At 41.0% G+C, this 12,814-nt stretch overlaps 1 protein-coding gene across 1 annotated transcript in view; it reads left to right on the forward strand.

Annotated features, from left to right (window-relative positions):
- The window catches only part of kptn (kaptin (actin binding protein)), a 51,596-nt gene that overhangs the window by 15,294 nt on the left and 23,488 nt on the right, over positions 1-12,814 (forward strand). The window contains exons 3-7 of the mRNA XM_037688023.1: positions 3,634-3,718; positions 3,793-3,847; positions 4,219-4,297; positions 5,071-5,144; positions 5,293-5,399. Of these exons, the coding sequence (XP_037543951.1) occupies positions 3,634-3,718; positions 3,793-3,847; positions 4,219-4,297; positions 5,071-5,144; positions 5,293-5,399 (400 nt within the window). The remainder of the gene's footprint in view (positions 1-3,633; positions 3,719-3,792; positions 3,848-4,218; positions 4,298-5,070; positions 5,145-5,292; positions 5,400-12,814) is intronic.

The following is a 12,814-nucleotide window of genomic DNA, read 5'->3' on the forward strand; positions in this document are numbered from 1 at the left end:
CCCCCCCCCCCCATCTCTCTGATCTGCTACAACCGTATGTCCCACTACGTTCGGTCAGCGGACCAGTTGCTCCTCACAGTTCCAGAAACTAGTTTTAAGCGCAGAGGTGACAGGGCCTTCTCTGTAGCAGGACCAAGACTCTGGAACGAGTTACCTCTGTTTGTCAGACAGGCCTCCTCCCTCTCGGTTTTCAAGTCCCGTTTAAAAACTCACTACTATTCAGTAGCTTTCAACACCAGATGATCTGTGTTTTGATCCTGTATGCTCCACACTGGTTTGTCGTCATTATCTGCATCGTTTTTATGTCTATATTCTGATTCACTTCATTTTGTATTTTGCTTTGTGTGTTACCTGTTGTTTTGTCTGTACAGCACTTTGGTTGGCCTTGTAGCTGTTTTAAGTACTTTATAATTAAAGTGGTATGGTAATACAGGCCTCTAACTGTTCAATCATCTTGGGCCTTCTTTGTCGCACCTTCCTTTTTATGATGTGCCAAATGTTCTCTATAGGTGAAAGATCTGGACTGCAGGCTGGCCATTTCAGTACCCGGATCCTTCTCCTACGTAGCCATGATGTTGTGATTGCTGCAGAATGTGGTCTGGCATTATCGTGTTGAAAAATGCAGGGTCTTCCCTGAAAGAGATGATGTCTAGATGGGAGCATATGTTGTTCTAGAACCTGAACATAGTTCTCTGCATTAATGGTGCCTTTCCAGACATGCAAGCTGCCCATGCCACAAGCGCTCATGCAACCCCATACCATCAGTGATGCAGGCTTCTGAACGGAGTGTTGATAACAACTTGGGCTATCCTTGTCCTCTCTGGTCCGGATGACATGGCGTCCCAGTTTTCCATAAAGAACTTCAAATCGTGACTCATCTGACCAGAGAACAGTCTTCCATTTTGCCACACTCCATTTTAAATGACCCCTGGCCCAGTGCAAACATCTGGGCTTGTGGAGCTTGCTTAGAAATGGCTTCCTCTTTGCACTGTAGAGTTTCAGCTGGCAACGGCCGATGGCACAGTGGATTGTTTCACTGACAATGCTTTCTGGAAGTATTCCTGAACCCATTCTGTTATTTCCTTGACAGTGGCATTCCTTTTTGAGGTGCAGTGACGTTTAAGGGCCCGGAGATCACGAGCATCCAGTAGAGTTTTACGGCCTTGACCATTACGCACAGCGATTGTTCCAGATTCTCTGAATCTTTTGATGATGTTATGCACGGTCGATGATGATAACTTAAAAGTCTTTGCTATTTTACGCTGGGTAACACCATTCTGGTATTGCTGCACTATGTTTCTGCGCAACAATGGTGGAATTGGTGATCCTCTTACCATCTTGGCTTCTGAGAGACACTGACACTCTGAGAAGCTCTTTTTATACCCAATCATGTTGTCAATTGACCTAATTAGTGTTAATTTGTCTTCCAGCTGTTCGTTATATGATCAATTTCCTTTTTCCAGCCACTTATTGCTACTTGTCCCAACTTTTTTGGGATTTGTTGACACTGAAATTTTGAATCAACATATTTTTCCTTTAAAATGTTACATTTACTCAGATTAAACTTTTGATCTGTCATCTATGTTATATTACGAATAAAACATTGACATTTGCCATCTCCACATCATTGCATTCAGTTTTTATTCACAATTTGTTTAGTGTCCCAACTTTTTTGGAATCCGGTTTGTACATATCAGGAACAGCATGTGCAGGTTTCATTAGCATCAGATTTACAACCACATTAGAACAAATGTTTACTTAACTACAGCACACACACAATGTTAAGAAGTGTTACCTCCTCACCCTCACATGTAAGCACCAGTATAGTTAACTGGTATATTTCTGTGTAACATTGTGTATTTGTTTCTCATGCAACCAATCACTCTTTCCGCATGATTTCTAAGGTGTGCTCATGTGTGTTCAACATCCTTAGCATCAAGTTCACATCTCCATTTAGTGAATGATGGGATTTGATCCTCAGCACATCATTCATTTATACTTTTGTTGGATGTAACTGGGTCCCTGTGTACACAGTTTTGTTCCTCCTCATGTACAATATGCGATGTGAATGCCAATAAAGACCCTTGACCTTGACTCCCACACTGTCTTTAATATCAAAGCCTCTGTCATAACACAACGTCCGCAGGTAATAATCTGGAGAGAAGGCCACAGCTTTGTTATGAGCTTGTCTGATGGACGTCCATCCCTTGGAAAGAAAAGAAAGACACAGGTATTAGACGGATTTTTATGTGACACCTTAAAAAGATGGCAAAGATGCTGAACAGGATGCATTAGTGTTAGTAGAACCATTTGAAATTGTGAGGATTTTTTAATGCTGGCAGAAAATGCCTAACAGTGTTAAACAATGACAACAAGATGGCAAAGCAATGAAGTCCTGTATAATATTTAATTATATAAAAAATATTTGTCCAGCTGTTTTTTTATTCAGCTCTGACTTGAGCTCCCTGTTCTCCTGTAACAGATGGTTTATTTATGTTCTTTTTTTGTTCACACATTGTATTTGTACCTTTTTGCTGCTGGTTCATGTTCGTCCTCTCCATCATCTGCAGCCTCACTGAGCTCCTCTCCTGGAGTTTCATCCACTTCATCTGAAGGTTTGTCTTGAAGAGGACATATCAGAACACAGATCAGTATTACTACAGTAAAAGTGGCAACACTAGAAACTTTAAACAGTTTATTTCACAATAACACAGATGTCCACTCTGTCTAAACTCAGACTAAGTTACATGCAAAATATAAACCCAAACTAAACCAGGTTGACCCACTTCTATGAACATGAGCTAAACATGAGAACACCCTGACAAAATCATGGCACAAATTTATGGCACAACACCAACAAACTGAATTTAGGCACTCACCAGAATGTCTGGAACAAACTAGCAGGTATCTTGGGGCGCTGGAGAAAGTTATCAGGACGTCTCACCGTCTCCTTTTTGTTACGTCCTACACATGAGCTCCTCACGTTGTTTCCTAGTGGAGAATCTATTTAAAATGTCAGTTTTCGATCTTTTTACAATTCCAGTTGTGTGACCAGACATTACATCCAATAACACTGCAATTTCGGACCATCGCTTAACTGTTTTAACCTACTTAGATTTTTTTTTTAAGTTAGCGAGAAAGCTTGTTTTCGACAGTTAATATGGAGGGCAATAAAAATGGCGGATGCGGCCCAATTCTATCCCATCAGCCGCCGCGCCGCAGACAAGTGACATCATGCTCTAAAGCTCTATACTTTCAGCTTGTGTTAGATGTTATATTTGTTGTGTGTTTTGTGTGTTATGAGCAGCAACAGTCAAAAATATGTTAAGTTGAAAATATGATAATCAGGACAATGCAATAAAAATTAACTGTACAAAAATGTAATTATTGTGTTAAACATGAGTTTAAAACTGTGCAAACTATGATTAAAAGCAGTACCAGTGAAGACATAATACAGTTCTGCATGTCATGCACACTAAAATATCTTTTTTTTTTTTTTTTTCGGTTACTGCTCACAAAATTCTGTGAGTCTGTAACTGAAGATTCTTGTATTTTCTTCCAGTTTTGAGTCTCCAGCTAGTCTCAGAGTAGTGACAGCTCAGTGTGATACTACTGATGGTTTACTTCCTGCAGGACTCTGGAGACAAAGCTACACCTTTCTTGAATATCTACTGTGACTATGAGCCTGGGTCAGAGTTCAACCTGGAGTCCATTGCACGTGAGTGAGGCACGATGTGCACCTGCTACCTGTGGCTGTCGTATGTTCTGATGGAAACCTGTACCTCTGAACAGAAAGCTGCCTGAACCTAGAGCTGCAGTTCACTCCGTTTCAGCTCTACCACACAGAGTAAGTTTAAATCATGCTGGGGTTCGTTATCATGGTGGCTACAATCAAATTGTGAGGGTTGGTTGTGTTAGTACTATACGACAGGCCTGTTTGCACGTGACTGTAAGAGCAAAAAAAATCACTCAACTGTAAAAAATATTTAAAGTAAAAAATAAGGTTTTAGACGTTGTGTAGTATTTCATAAATTACATTTTCTTTTGTAGTAGTTTTACTAATTTGTTCCATGATGATGCTGCTGTTACTCCAGTTCTCAGTGGGCACTATTTGATTCAGGAATGTTGTTTTGAAATATCAGACGGTTTTCTGTAAACAGCTTGTTTCAGTGTCAGGTTGCACGGATGATAAATGACAGTGACTCTGCTCGTCATCAGAGTGCATTGTCCTGAGGGTGGAAGTGATACAGTGTTCCTGCTCAGTGGCCACGATCAGAGGATCCATCTGTATAAAGAGGTCAGACCTGATTTACACAAACTCATAAAACTTGCCATGTTTGTCTACAACCCCAGTTCTGAAAATGTTATATATATTTTTCCATCCATGCATCCATCCTTCAATCAGTCATCTTTTACCTGCATCTTCCTTTTCGGGTCATGGAGGTCACTGGTGCTCATATCCAGCTATCACTGTGTAAGAGGTGGGGGAAACCAGAGACCCACGCAGCATGGAGAGAACATGCAAACTCCACCCAGAAAGGCCCCGCCCGGGCTGGGCTTTGAAACAGCGACCTTCTCGTTATGAGGCGGCAGCTCTACCAACCAAGCCACCCTTCCACCCAGTGACAGCTCATAAATGAACAAATTGAAAAAGGTGGGGGGAAAAAGGAAAAAAAAAGAATCCATCCATCATCTTTACCCGCTTCTTCCTTTTTGGGTCACAGTGGTCACTGGTGTCCATGTCCAGCCATCACTGTGCAAGAGGTGGGGGACACCCTGGACAGGTCGCAAGTCCATCACAGGGGGCACATAACATGAAATGTAAATACACATCAGTTCAGGATGTTCTAACATTTTTTATCTTTAATAAAGGACAAAAAGGGATTCCAGGTTATTTCATCCTATTCAGCCTTACCAGCCATAGTCCGATGAACTCTTGTTGTAATGCATAAAACTTAAAGGTTAACAAAATGTGTAAAACAAATTGTTTGGAAACCTGTAGTAAAGGTTTATCTGGGTTTGTCAGGCTAATGTCGTAAGTCCATTCAGCCTGACTCGTGTTTTTAACAGAATGAGTCTCTGCACCAGTTTGAAGAACAGCCAGTGGAAAAACTGTTTCCTGAACTCCAACAACTGCCCAGCAAGTGGGTTACAAATCTCTTTTCGCCTCATGACTCATTTTGGGTCCACTGTCTATTCTTGATCTTCTTCTGTATTTTAATGTACTTCATTCACCAACTTTTACTGTGTTCTCTGTTTCTGTTGGATCTGTGCCTACCTCCCTCCATGCAGTGCGTTATGGATGGACATGTTGACTATAGCTGGTGGACGACGCCTCTCAGCATTTGGCTGTCAGAATGGCTGCGTTGGACTGGCTTTGGTCAACCAGAATGGACCAGGTACTGTTTTAAGATGACACCTAACAACAATAAAAACAATAAATAAATATTGTTGGGTATTTTCTCTGACCTATAAAGGAAATAAATTCACACAAGACAGGAGGATGAGTTGTAGCGCTCAGATCCTTTGCAAAGGGGGAGTCGCCTGATTGTGAGTCAGTGTGAGCTCCAAAGCCAGGCTGTCTGAGTTTGCTATTTATTGAAGCAGCAGAGGAAAACAGGTCAGTTTCATATGAACACAGTCTTATCAGCGATGACGGTCAGAGCATTCAGGAGATTGAGACTGAACAAATAGTTTCCTGATAAGCGTCCACTTGATGTGATTCAGAACTTTCCAGAACTTTCTCGCACTCAGCAAGATATAAAACTGAACCTGAATAAACCTTTTGTTCTGTACATGCAGAATGAGATAGAAGTTGTTTAAAATGATAAGATAGAAAACCTCTAACATTCCCTCTTGTTTATCATTTTAGACTAAAAAAATCATCAAAGAAAAAAATGAAAGTTGAGCTCTTTATGAACTTGCAAAATCGAAACATAAAAGAAAAACACAACAAAACACTTCTTTTTTTTAATCTACTGGTAGGGCTGGGAAGAAGAACAGGCATATCATCTTAGTACTTTTTGTTACACATTTTTAGTACGAGAGTCATAGTGCATCTTTTACACAGCATCGTCACAGTTTAGACTCACATGTCATCTTGGGTCATCTTAGCTAGATGCAAATTGATAAGAATACCTGTAAAAACTTTCATCATCATGTGTTTCAAAAGAGGTACAATACAGGAGAAAAATACACAAAATAGAAACAATACTGCAAAAATTGGAGTAAAAATTTTGAAGAGTAGATGCCACCAAGGTCCGGAGGTGAACCATGACCACAACTCGAAAGGTTCTGCTCCTTTGGTCCCGCTCTCAACATATCTCTTAAGGTCACTCAGGTCGTGCAGTGCGTCGTAGATGTCTCCTTCGGAACCTGATTGGTCTGGTATATAGGTACAGCATGTCTCACCAGTGATTTTACACACGCCTCCTTGTGATGCAGTCAGCAGATCGAGGATGATTTGGTTCTGTAGGATCATTTGTCTCATGGCGCTCAGCTCATTCTGGGTTCCATTTGCCAGTTTGTAGGTGTCATTGATAAGGCGGAAGAGGGCATACCTGTTGATTTCAACATGAACTCGTATTTCACCATCTCCTACCCATGGAAAGAGTCCTTAGAAGAACTTTTCTCCTCCGTTCCATACCTTGAATTCCCATGGGACGCCGATGTTGGTGGTAAGCCCTCCCCACCTGGTCACTTCTGGCATTGGAGAGAGTCTCATCTTTTGAGCTGGAGGTGTTGGTGCTTTCCTTAGCACGATCATCGGGTTGGAAAGGGGGACCAAAGCATAAAGGCCCCCCCAATCCGGTGGTAACGCTGTATAGGCTCTGTGTCCACATAAGAAATACCAGTCACTTAACACACGAGAGCCTTTGTCACCTGGTACTGCAATGCTGCAGTGGATGGTCTTCTGGCGTCCTCTCATTGGTAGGCTGATGTTGAAGGTCCGTTGGTGGAGGAGGTCTGTGCAATCTGTGACATCGTCTGATTCAGTGCAATAGTGTCCGGGGATCCCCTGAATACTGGCATAATAGCCTGCTTTGCAAAAAACACAATTCATGTAATTAGGTTTACCTTTGTGTGACCGGTCAATGTCACAGAAGGTATTCACCTTTTTACATAGATTCCAGGGCACCAAGCCTACAGGAGTGGAACCATTGTTGAAAACACAGTATCCTAGGGCGCCTGTTGGCAAATTTGTCAATGTGATCAGTTCAGGCAGTTTGATGGACATCTGTGGTAGGGGGATGACATCAGTGATGCTACAATTTGACGTGAAGTTGTATCCCATAGTTACCATGGCTAGTCGTCTGTGTGCATACCCTTCACCCCACTGGACAGTGGCGTTGTATAGCTTTGTTTTGTACAACTGCCTGTTCCTGGGTGGGTGCTCAGGCCATATAGACATGCTTGTTGAGCTGTAGACACAGCTGCAGGTCGCAAACCTGAATTGTGGGTGGCATAGGGCAGATGATCACATACTGTACATAGCAATTAGTAGTCTTTCCTTCATAAGCGGTTTTGTTCATCAGCTGCCACCATAGGTTGGTGCTGTAGTCATGAGGGTGTTCTAGATCAGGTTTCAGCAAATCAGTGAGGTCACCTCTGATTACGTGACATGCCATAGCCACAACACAACATAGAGTCCACCTTGGTTGTGATGCTCTCATCGTTGCTAGGTGTACAGAAATGTTAGGAGCTCTGATGTGCCTATTCAGGGCGTAGGCTGGGGCAGATTGCTGCACACAGCGTTTGTTTCTTCACTGACGTTGAGATGACACACCCTAAACGGTGTGTCCCCTTTGTGGTCAGACTTTCAAACACCTGGTCGATTAAGAGTAACACTTTCTGCAACTTTCAATGGCTTAAGATGAATCCAACTGGGTCTTTCCGCTACCTTTACAGCAGTTGGTGTGGTCAGTAGGACTTGGTATGGTCCCTCTCAACGTGGATTGGCCCACGTTTTTCATTTGATGACCTATCTTTAGACCCAATCTGCTGGCTGGATTGGTGATGTTTCCTGTGGAAGAGAGGAATCAGGAGACAGTGAATTTGTCTTACACTTCTTTCTCTTTCAGTGTTTTGATCATGTAATCTGCTAATGTTAGCTCTTCTTCTGCCCTTTCTGAGTCAGGTGAGAACAAAAGGCATTCTATATGGTCTGCCATGGATGAATTAAAAAAAGGGGTCAGACCATTTGGAGTTGGGGTAATCCTCATCTAAAGTTTTTTTAAGTAGGCCTCTAATCCATAAGTGGGGAAATGTTTCTGAATTAGAGTGATGGGTTACTACAGCTGTTGCTTTAAATAAAGATTTAGGCATCATTGGCATGATAAATTAATTCATCATTTAGTCTAGCTGAGCGAAGGGTGTGGCATGTGTTACTGGTCTGCCAGTAGAGGTCAGCAATGTATTGGCTGTAAAAAAAAAATTTATGTATGAAAATGCTTCTGTATGATAGATACCTCCCTCCTGTTGACACATGGCAAACACCATGGGTCATTTTTGGTTTAATCTGAGCATGAGGTATTGAGGTTAAATGTTATACATTTCTTTTTCTTTTTTTTTAAATTACCATAACAGTAAATAGCCATAACATATATTAAAAAAAATCCATTTTGGTTGTACAATCGATCCTTTAACTTCACATTTTTTTTGTTCAACCTGAGAATCGTCTTGTTTTTGACAGTAGATTTAACGCTGGTTCTTAGAAACCTTCAGTTTAAAAAGTAAAAATAAAATAAAAAAAATAAAATAAAAGCAAGAGTTGGCAGAACTTATTTAAAAAAAAGCGAATACAGCTAGCCAATCAGTGTTTGCACTCTACAAACGCCTATTAGTCACAAACGCCCACCTTTGGCCTGCCTCCTTTCAGGAGCGGGTCAAGTGCTGCAGTTACCATGCCGGGGCATTAGTTGGCGCTGTGATTTTGTATCTTCGGTTAACGTGCATGCGTGCTGCCGTGGCCTGCACTTCCTGTGAGCTAACGTTCAGCTAACTCCAGCCATAATGATGACGAAGGTTGGATTTTGGCTGGATTGTGGAGAGGAGTCGACATTTTTTGACGGCAAGCAGGACCGCATTGTCTAACAGCCCACACCGGTCGTTGAGTGGACCAGAACCGAGTCAACGATGTCGGACTTTACTACGTAATAATCTGTAGTGGATTTACAGCAGGTAAATTAATACTTGTTTTACTTTTGATCACACAACATCCAATTGAGTTTTTATATTTATCTTATATATATATATATATATATACATACCTTTTTTTTTTTTTCCACAAGGAGGGGCTGACCTCACCCTCGGTGGATCGGATCTGACCAAGAGAGTCAGATGGACAGTGTGGGACCAGATTCCAGGATGAAAGCAGGGCCGAATCCGGTTCCAGTAATCTTTGTTTCAAAAGTGGGTTTTAATTTAATTATCAGTGTTTTAGTGACATACAATTTGTGGTGCTGAATAAATAAAAAATAAAATAAATCTGTTGCTTTCATTTTTCAACTTTAGTAGCATGCAATGTTTATCAATACTATAAATTTGGTTTACATAATTTTCAGCGAGCTTCATGTAGATGGTTTATATCTCGCACACAAACACAAATGCTGCTTAGGATTCTAAAAAAGTTAAATCTCGGCCTCTGGGCCAAAAGGATGGCCCAGCACAGAAGATCAACATCATCAGGCCAGGACACTGCGGTCTGCACTCATCTCCAGGCCAGCGGTCACTCTTTCAGGGATGAAGATGTGCACATCCTGGATAGAGAGGAACGATGGTTTGAGAGAGGAGTAAAGGAGACCATCTTTGTGAAAAGAAATCGTCCATCATTAAACAGGGGTGGAGGCCTACGTGTTCAATTGTCCCCCTCTTACAATGCTGTGATTGCTAGTATCACTCAGCCCTCTGTGAATAGTAAACAGCCATCAGGGTGCTAATGATCCATCGTTAGGCTGATGGTCCTTCTTGAGCATGTGATCAGCTGGTTTTGGTTGTCAGCAACAAAACAGGTGGATCCACTCTGAGAAAGTGCTATTTAAGAGACTGAGCTGAATACAGCACCTCAGACTGAGGAAGTCTCTCGGATGAGAGATGAAACGTTTCTACATTTTTTTGTTGTTTTGCTTTGTTTTGTTTTTTTGAATGTCCAGAGGACGAGATTTAACTTTTTTAGATTTTTCTACCTGGATTATTGAGCATGCATCAGGATGCTGTTTAGGATTATTAAACGGTTACTATTTGGCACATTTTAGTATGCTTTAGTGCAGAGCGGCGTGTGCGAATGTGTGTGTTTGTGTGTGTTCCTTTTACAGCTGGTCTATGATCTTATTTAACAAACTTTAAAAGAAAGTCAACGAAACTTTATAACTCTGGCCACAACACATGTTAACAAAAGAACAAAAATAAAGTTAAAGGAAAACGTTATAAAATCAGGAACACAAGTACGTAGCGAACAATTATCAGTCAAGGTTAAATCATGATCTGCAACTCTTATTCTACAGATGAAGAAGACAAAGTATTTTAGCGCTATTCCTATGTTTTTTAGTGGGTACCAAATGCATTATGTATTATCTTTTGATCTGACAAGCAAAGCTGCAGTTTTCGTTTTTTGGTTTGGTTTTTTCATTCTGTTTTTAGCTCTATTTTCTGCTAATTTTGTTGAGTCTGGGTATTTTTGGCCATAAATTTCATATCTTTCATTTTTGCCTCCGAAAAGGTCTTACTTTTATCATTACCCATGACTTAAAGGTATGGTTTTAAGCGTTTTTTAAATAAAGTATTTGTGTGAGTGGTTTAACTGGAAATGCCTCAGCGGACCCCCTTGAGCTTCCTGGGGGACAGGCTTCTAGGCTGGTTTTCTATACAACCAGTCCGGTCCTCCACTTAGGGATTCTACTTCCCGAAAGCAGAAAGGGTTTTAGATCCAAAAAAAAACCACTTCACCTAAAATACCCTAATAGAGGTTGGTGAGGGCCAGCGTTGCGATCGGTATGTTAGCACCGCCAGGTTTCAAGATCGCTCTGCGCTGGCCAAACCCCTCTCAGTCACTCACACATCGGCACCAAGTTATGTTGGGTATTTTCTCTGACCTATAAAGGAAATAAATTCACACAAGACAGGAGGATGAGTTGTAGTGCTCAGATCCTTTGCAAAGGGGTAGTCCCCTGATTGTGAGTCAGTGTGAGCTCCAAAGCCAGGCTGTCTGAGTTCGCTATTTATTGAAGCAGCAGAGGAAAACGGGTCAGTTTCATATGAACACAATCTTATCAATGATTATGGTCAGAACATTCAGGAGATTGAGTCTGAACAAATAGTTTCCTGATAAACGTCCACTTGATGTGATTCAGAACTTTCCAGAACTTTCTCGCACACAGCAAGATATAAAACTGAACCTGAATAAACCTTTTGTTCTGTACATGCAGAATGAGATAGAAGCTGTTTAAAATGATAAGATAGAAAACCTCTAACAAATATTGCATTGTTCCAGAAAATACAGGTATTGGTAGGAAAGAAGAGGCTCTCCAACTAAATCAATCTGTAGTGTGAAGATGATTGTCCAGGTTTCTAGGTCAAGATGGGTATGGAGAAAAGAAAATGAGACTATGAGAAGCGTTTACGTTTTCAGACTACTTTTTTAATTTGATTTTGTAAAGTTGATTCAAAATAGTTAAAGTTAAAATTCTATACCAGGATCTTTCATAATCTGTTGGCGCTCAGAATATGTGTTGGGATCAGTGCGAGCTACAAACACACCAAACTGTAACAAGTGACTGAGCAGTAGTTGTTGTTTTAGCTGAGATGACCATGGCAGCCATCTTAAATCTTAATAAATGGTAAATGGACTGTACTTATATAGCGCTTTTCTATCTTATTTCAAGATACTCAAAGGGCTTTACACTACAATCTGTGTCCTCATTTACCCATTCATATAGCACTCTACTAGATCTCTACAAAGCTAATTCTCCAAAGCCTGGTATCCACAGGTCTGGTTCTTGTTGTAGCCTGTTGTGTCCGGTTCTAGTGGGACCTCTATTTTTGTGTCTCCACTTTGCCTATAGTTCCCGTTTAGTGGGCGGATTGTTCACCTCTAGTGGGTGGATTATTAATATCAACGCACCTTACCAGCTGGTGGCGGTAGTGCTACATTAAGCTCTTTTCTAAGCACCACTAACATGTATTAGAAGAAGAGCTGGAAAACAACACACAACCAAAATGGATGACCTCCGTGAACTTGGAGCAGAACCAGCCGCACAGCCCGTCCTGGTCGCTGTCCCGCAAGATGGAGAGCAGGGCCGAGGTGTCAGAGATGCTCTGATGGAGTACCTCATGAGCTGTAACTTATCCTAATTCCACCCCTTAATCTTTTTTTTACCTCCCCAGCCTTCCTTAGATACAAGTGAACGTTAAAGTGTTGATTTGAAAATAAACATGGATTAATAATTATTCTTGTTTTTTTAATGTACAGACATGCCTTATTACCAGGTTCGTGTAAAAATGGCAAAACAAACACTGCTGCTGTGCTTCTATCACATATGCTGCGTTTTTTACTGGCTGTAGTTTTAGAAAAACTGTATACTCCTTAATTTTTGTTTTTAACAAAGAACCAAAACCTACAACAAGAACTTTATATTTGTTTATGCATATATACATTAATCTATTTTAATATTTATATATATATATATATATGTCTTCAGCCAGAGACTTCTTCAGATCCCTTGTAAGACAGACGCTACAAAAGATCCTGCCCACAGCATCAGCATCTAGAACAACTCTTTAATGAAACCAGGATGATGAGTTACATTTAATTTCCCTC

This window comes from Nematolebias whitei, chromosome 14, assembly GCF_014905685.2.
Source record: "Nematolebias whitei isolate Nwh7 chromosome 14, NemWhi1, whole genome shotgun sequence".
Lineage (NCBI taxonomy): Eukaryota > Metazoa > Chordata > Actinopteri > Cyprinodontiformes > Rivulidae > Nematolebias > Nematolebias whitei.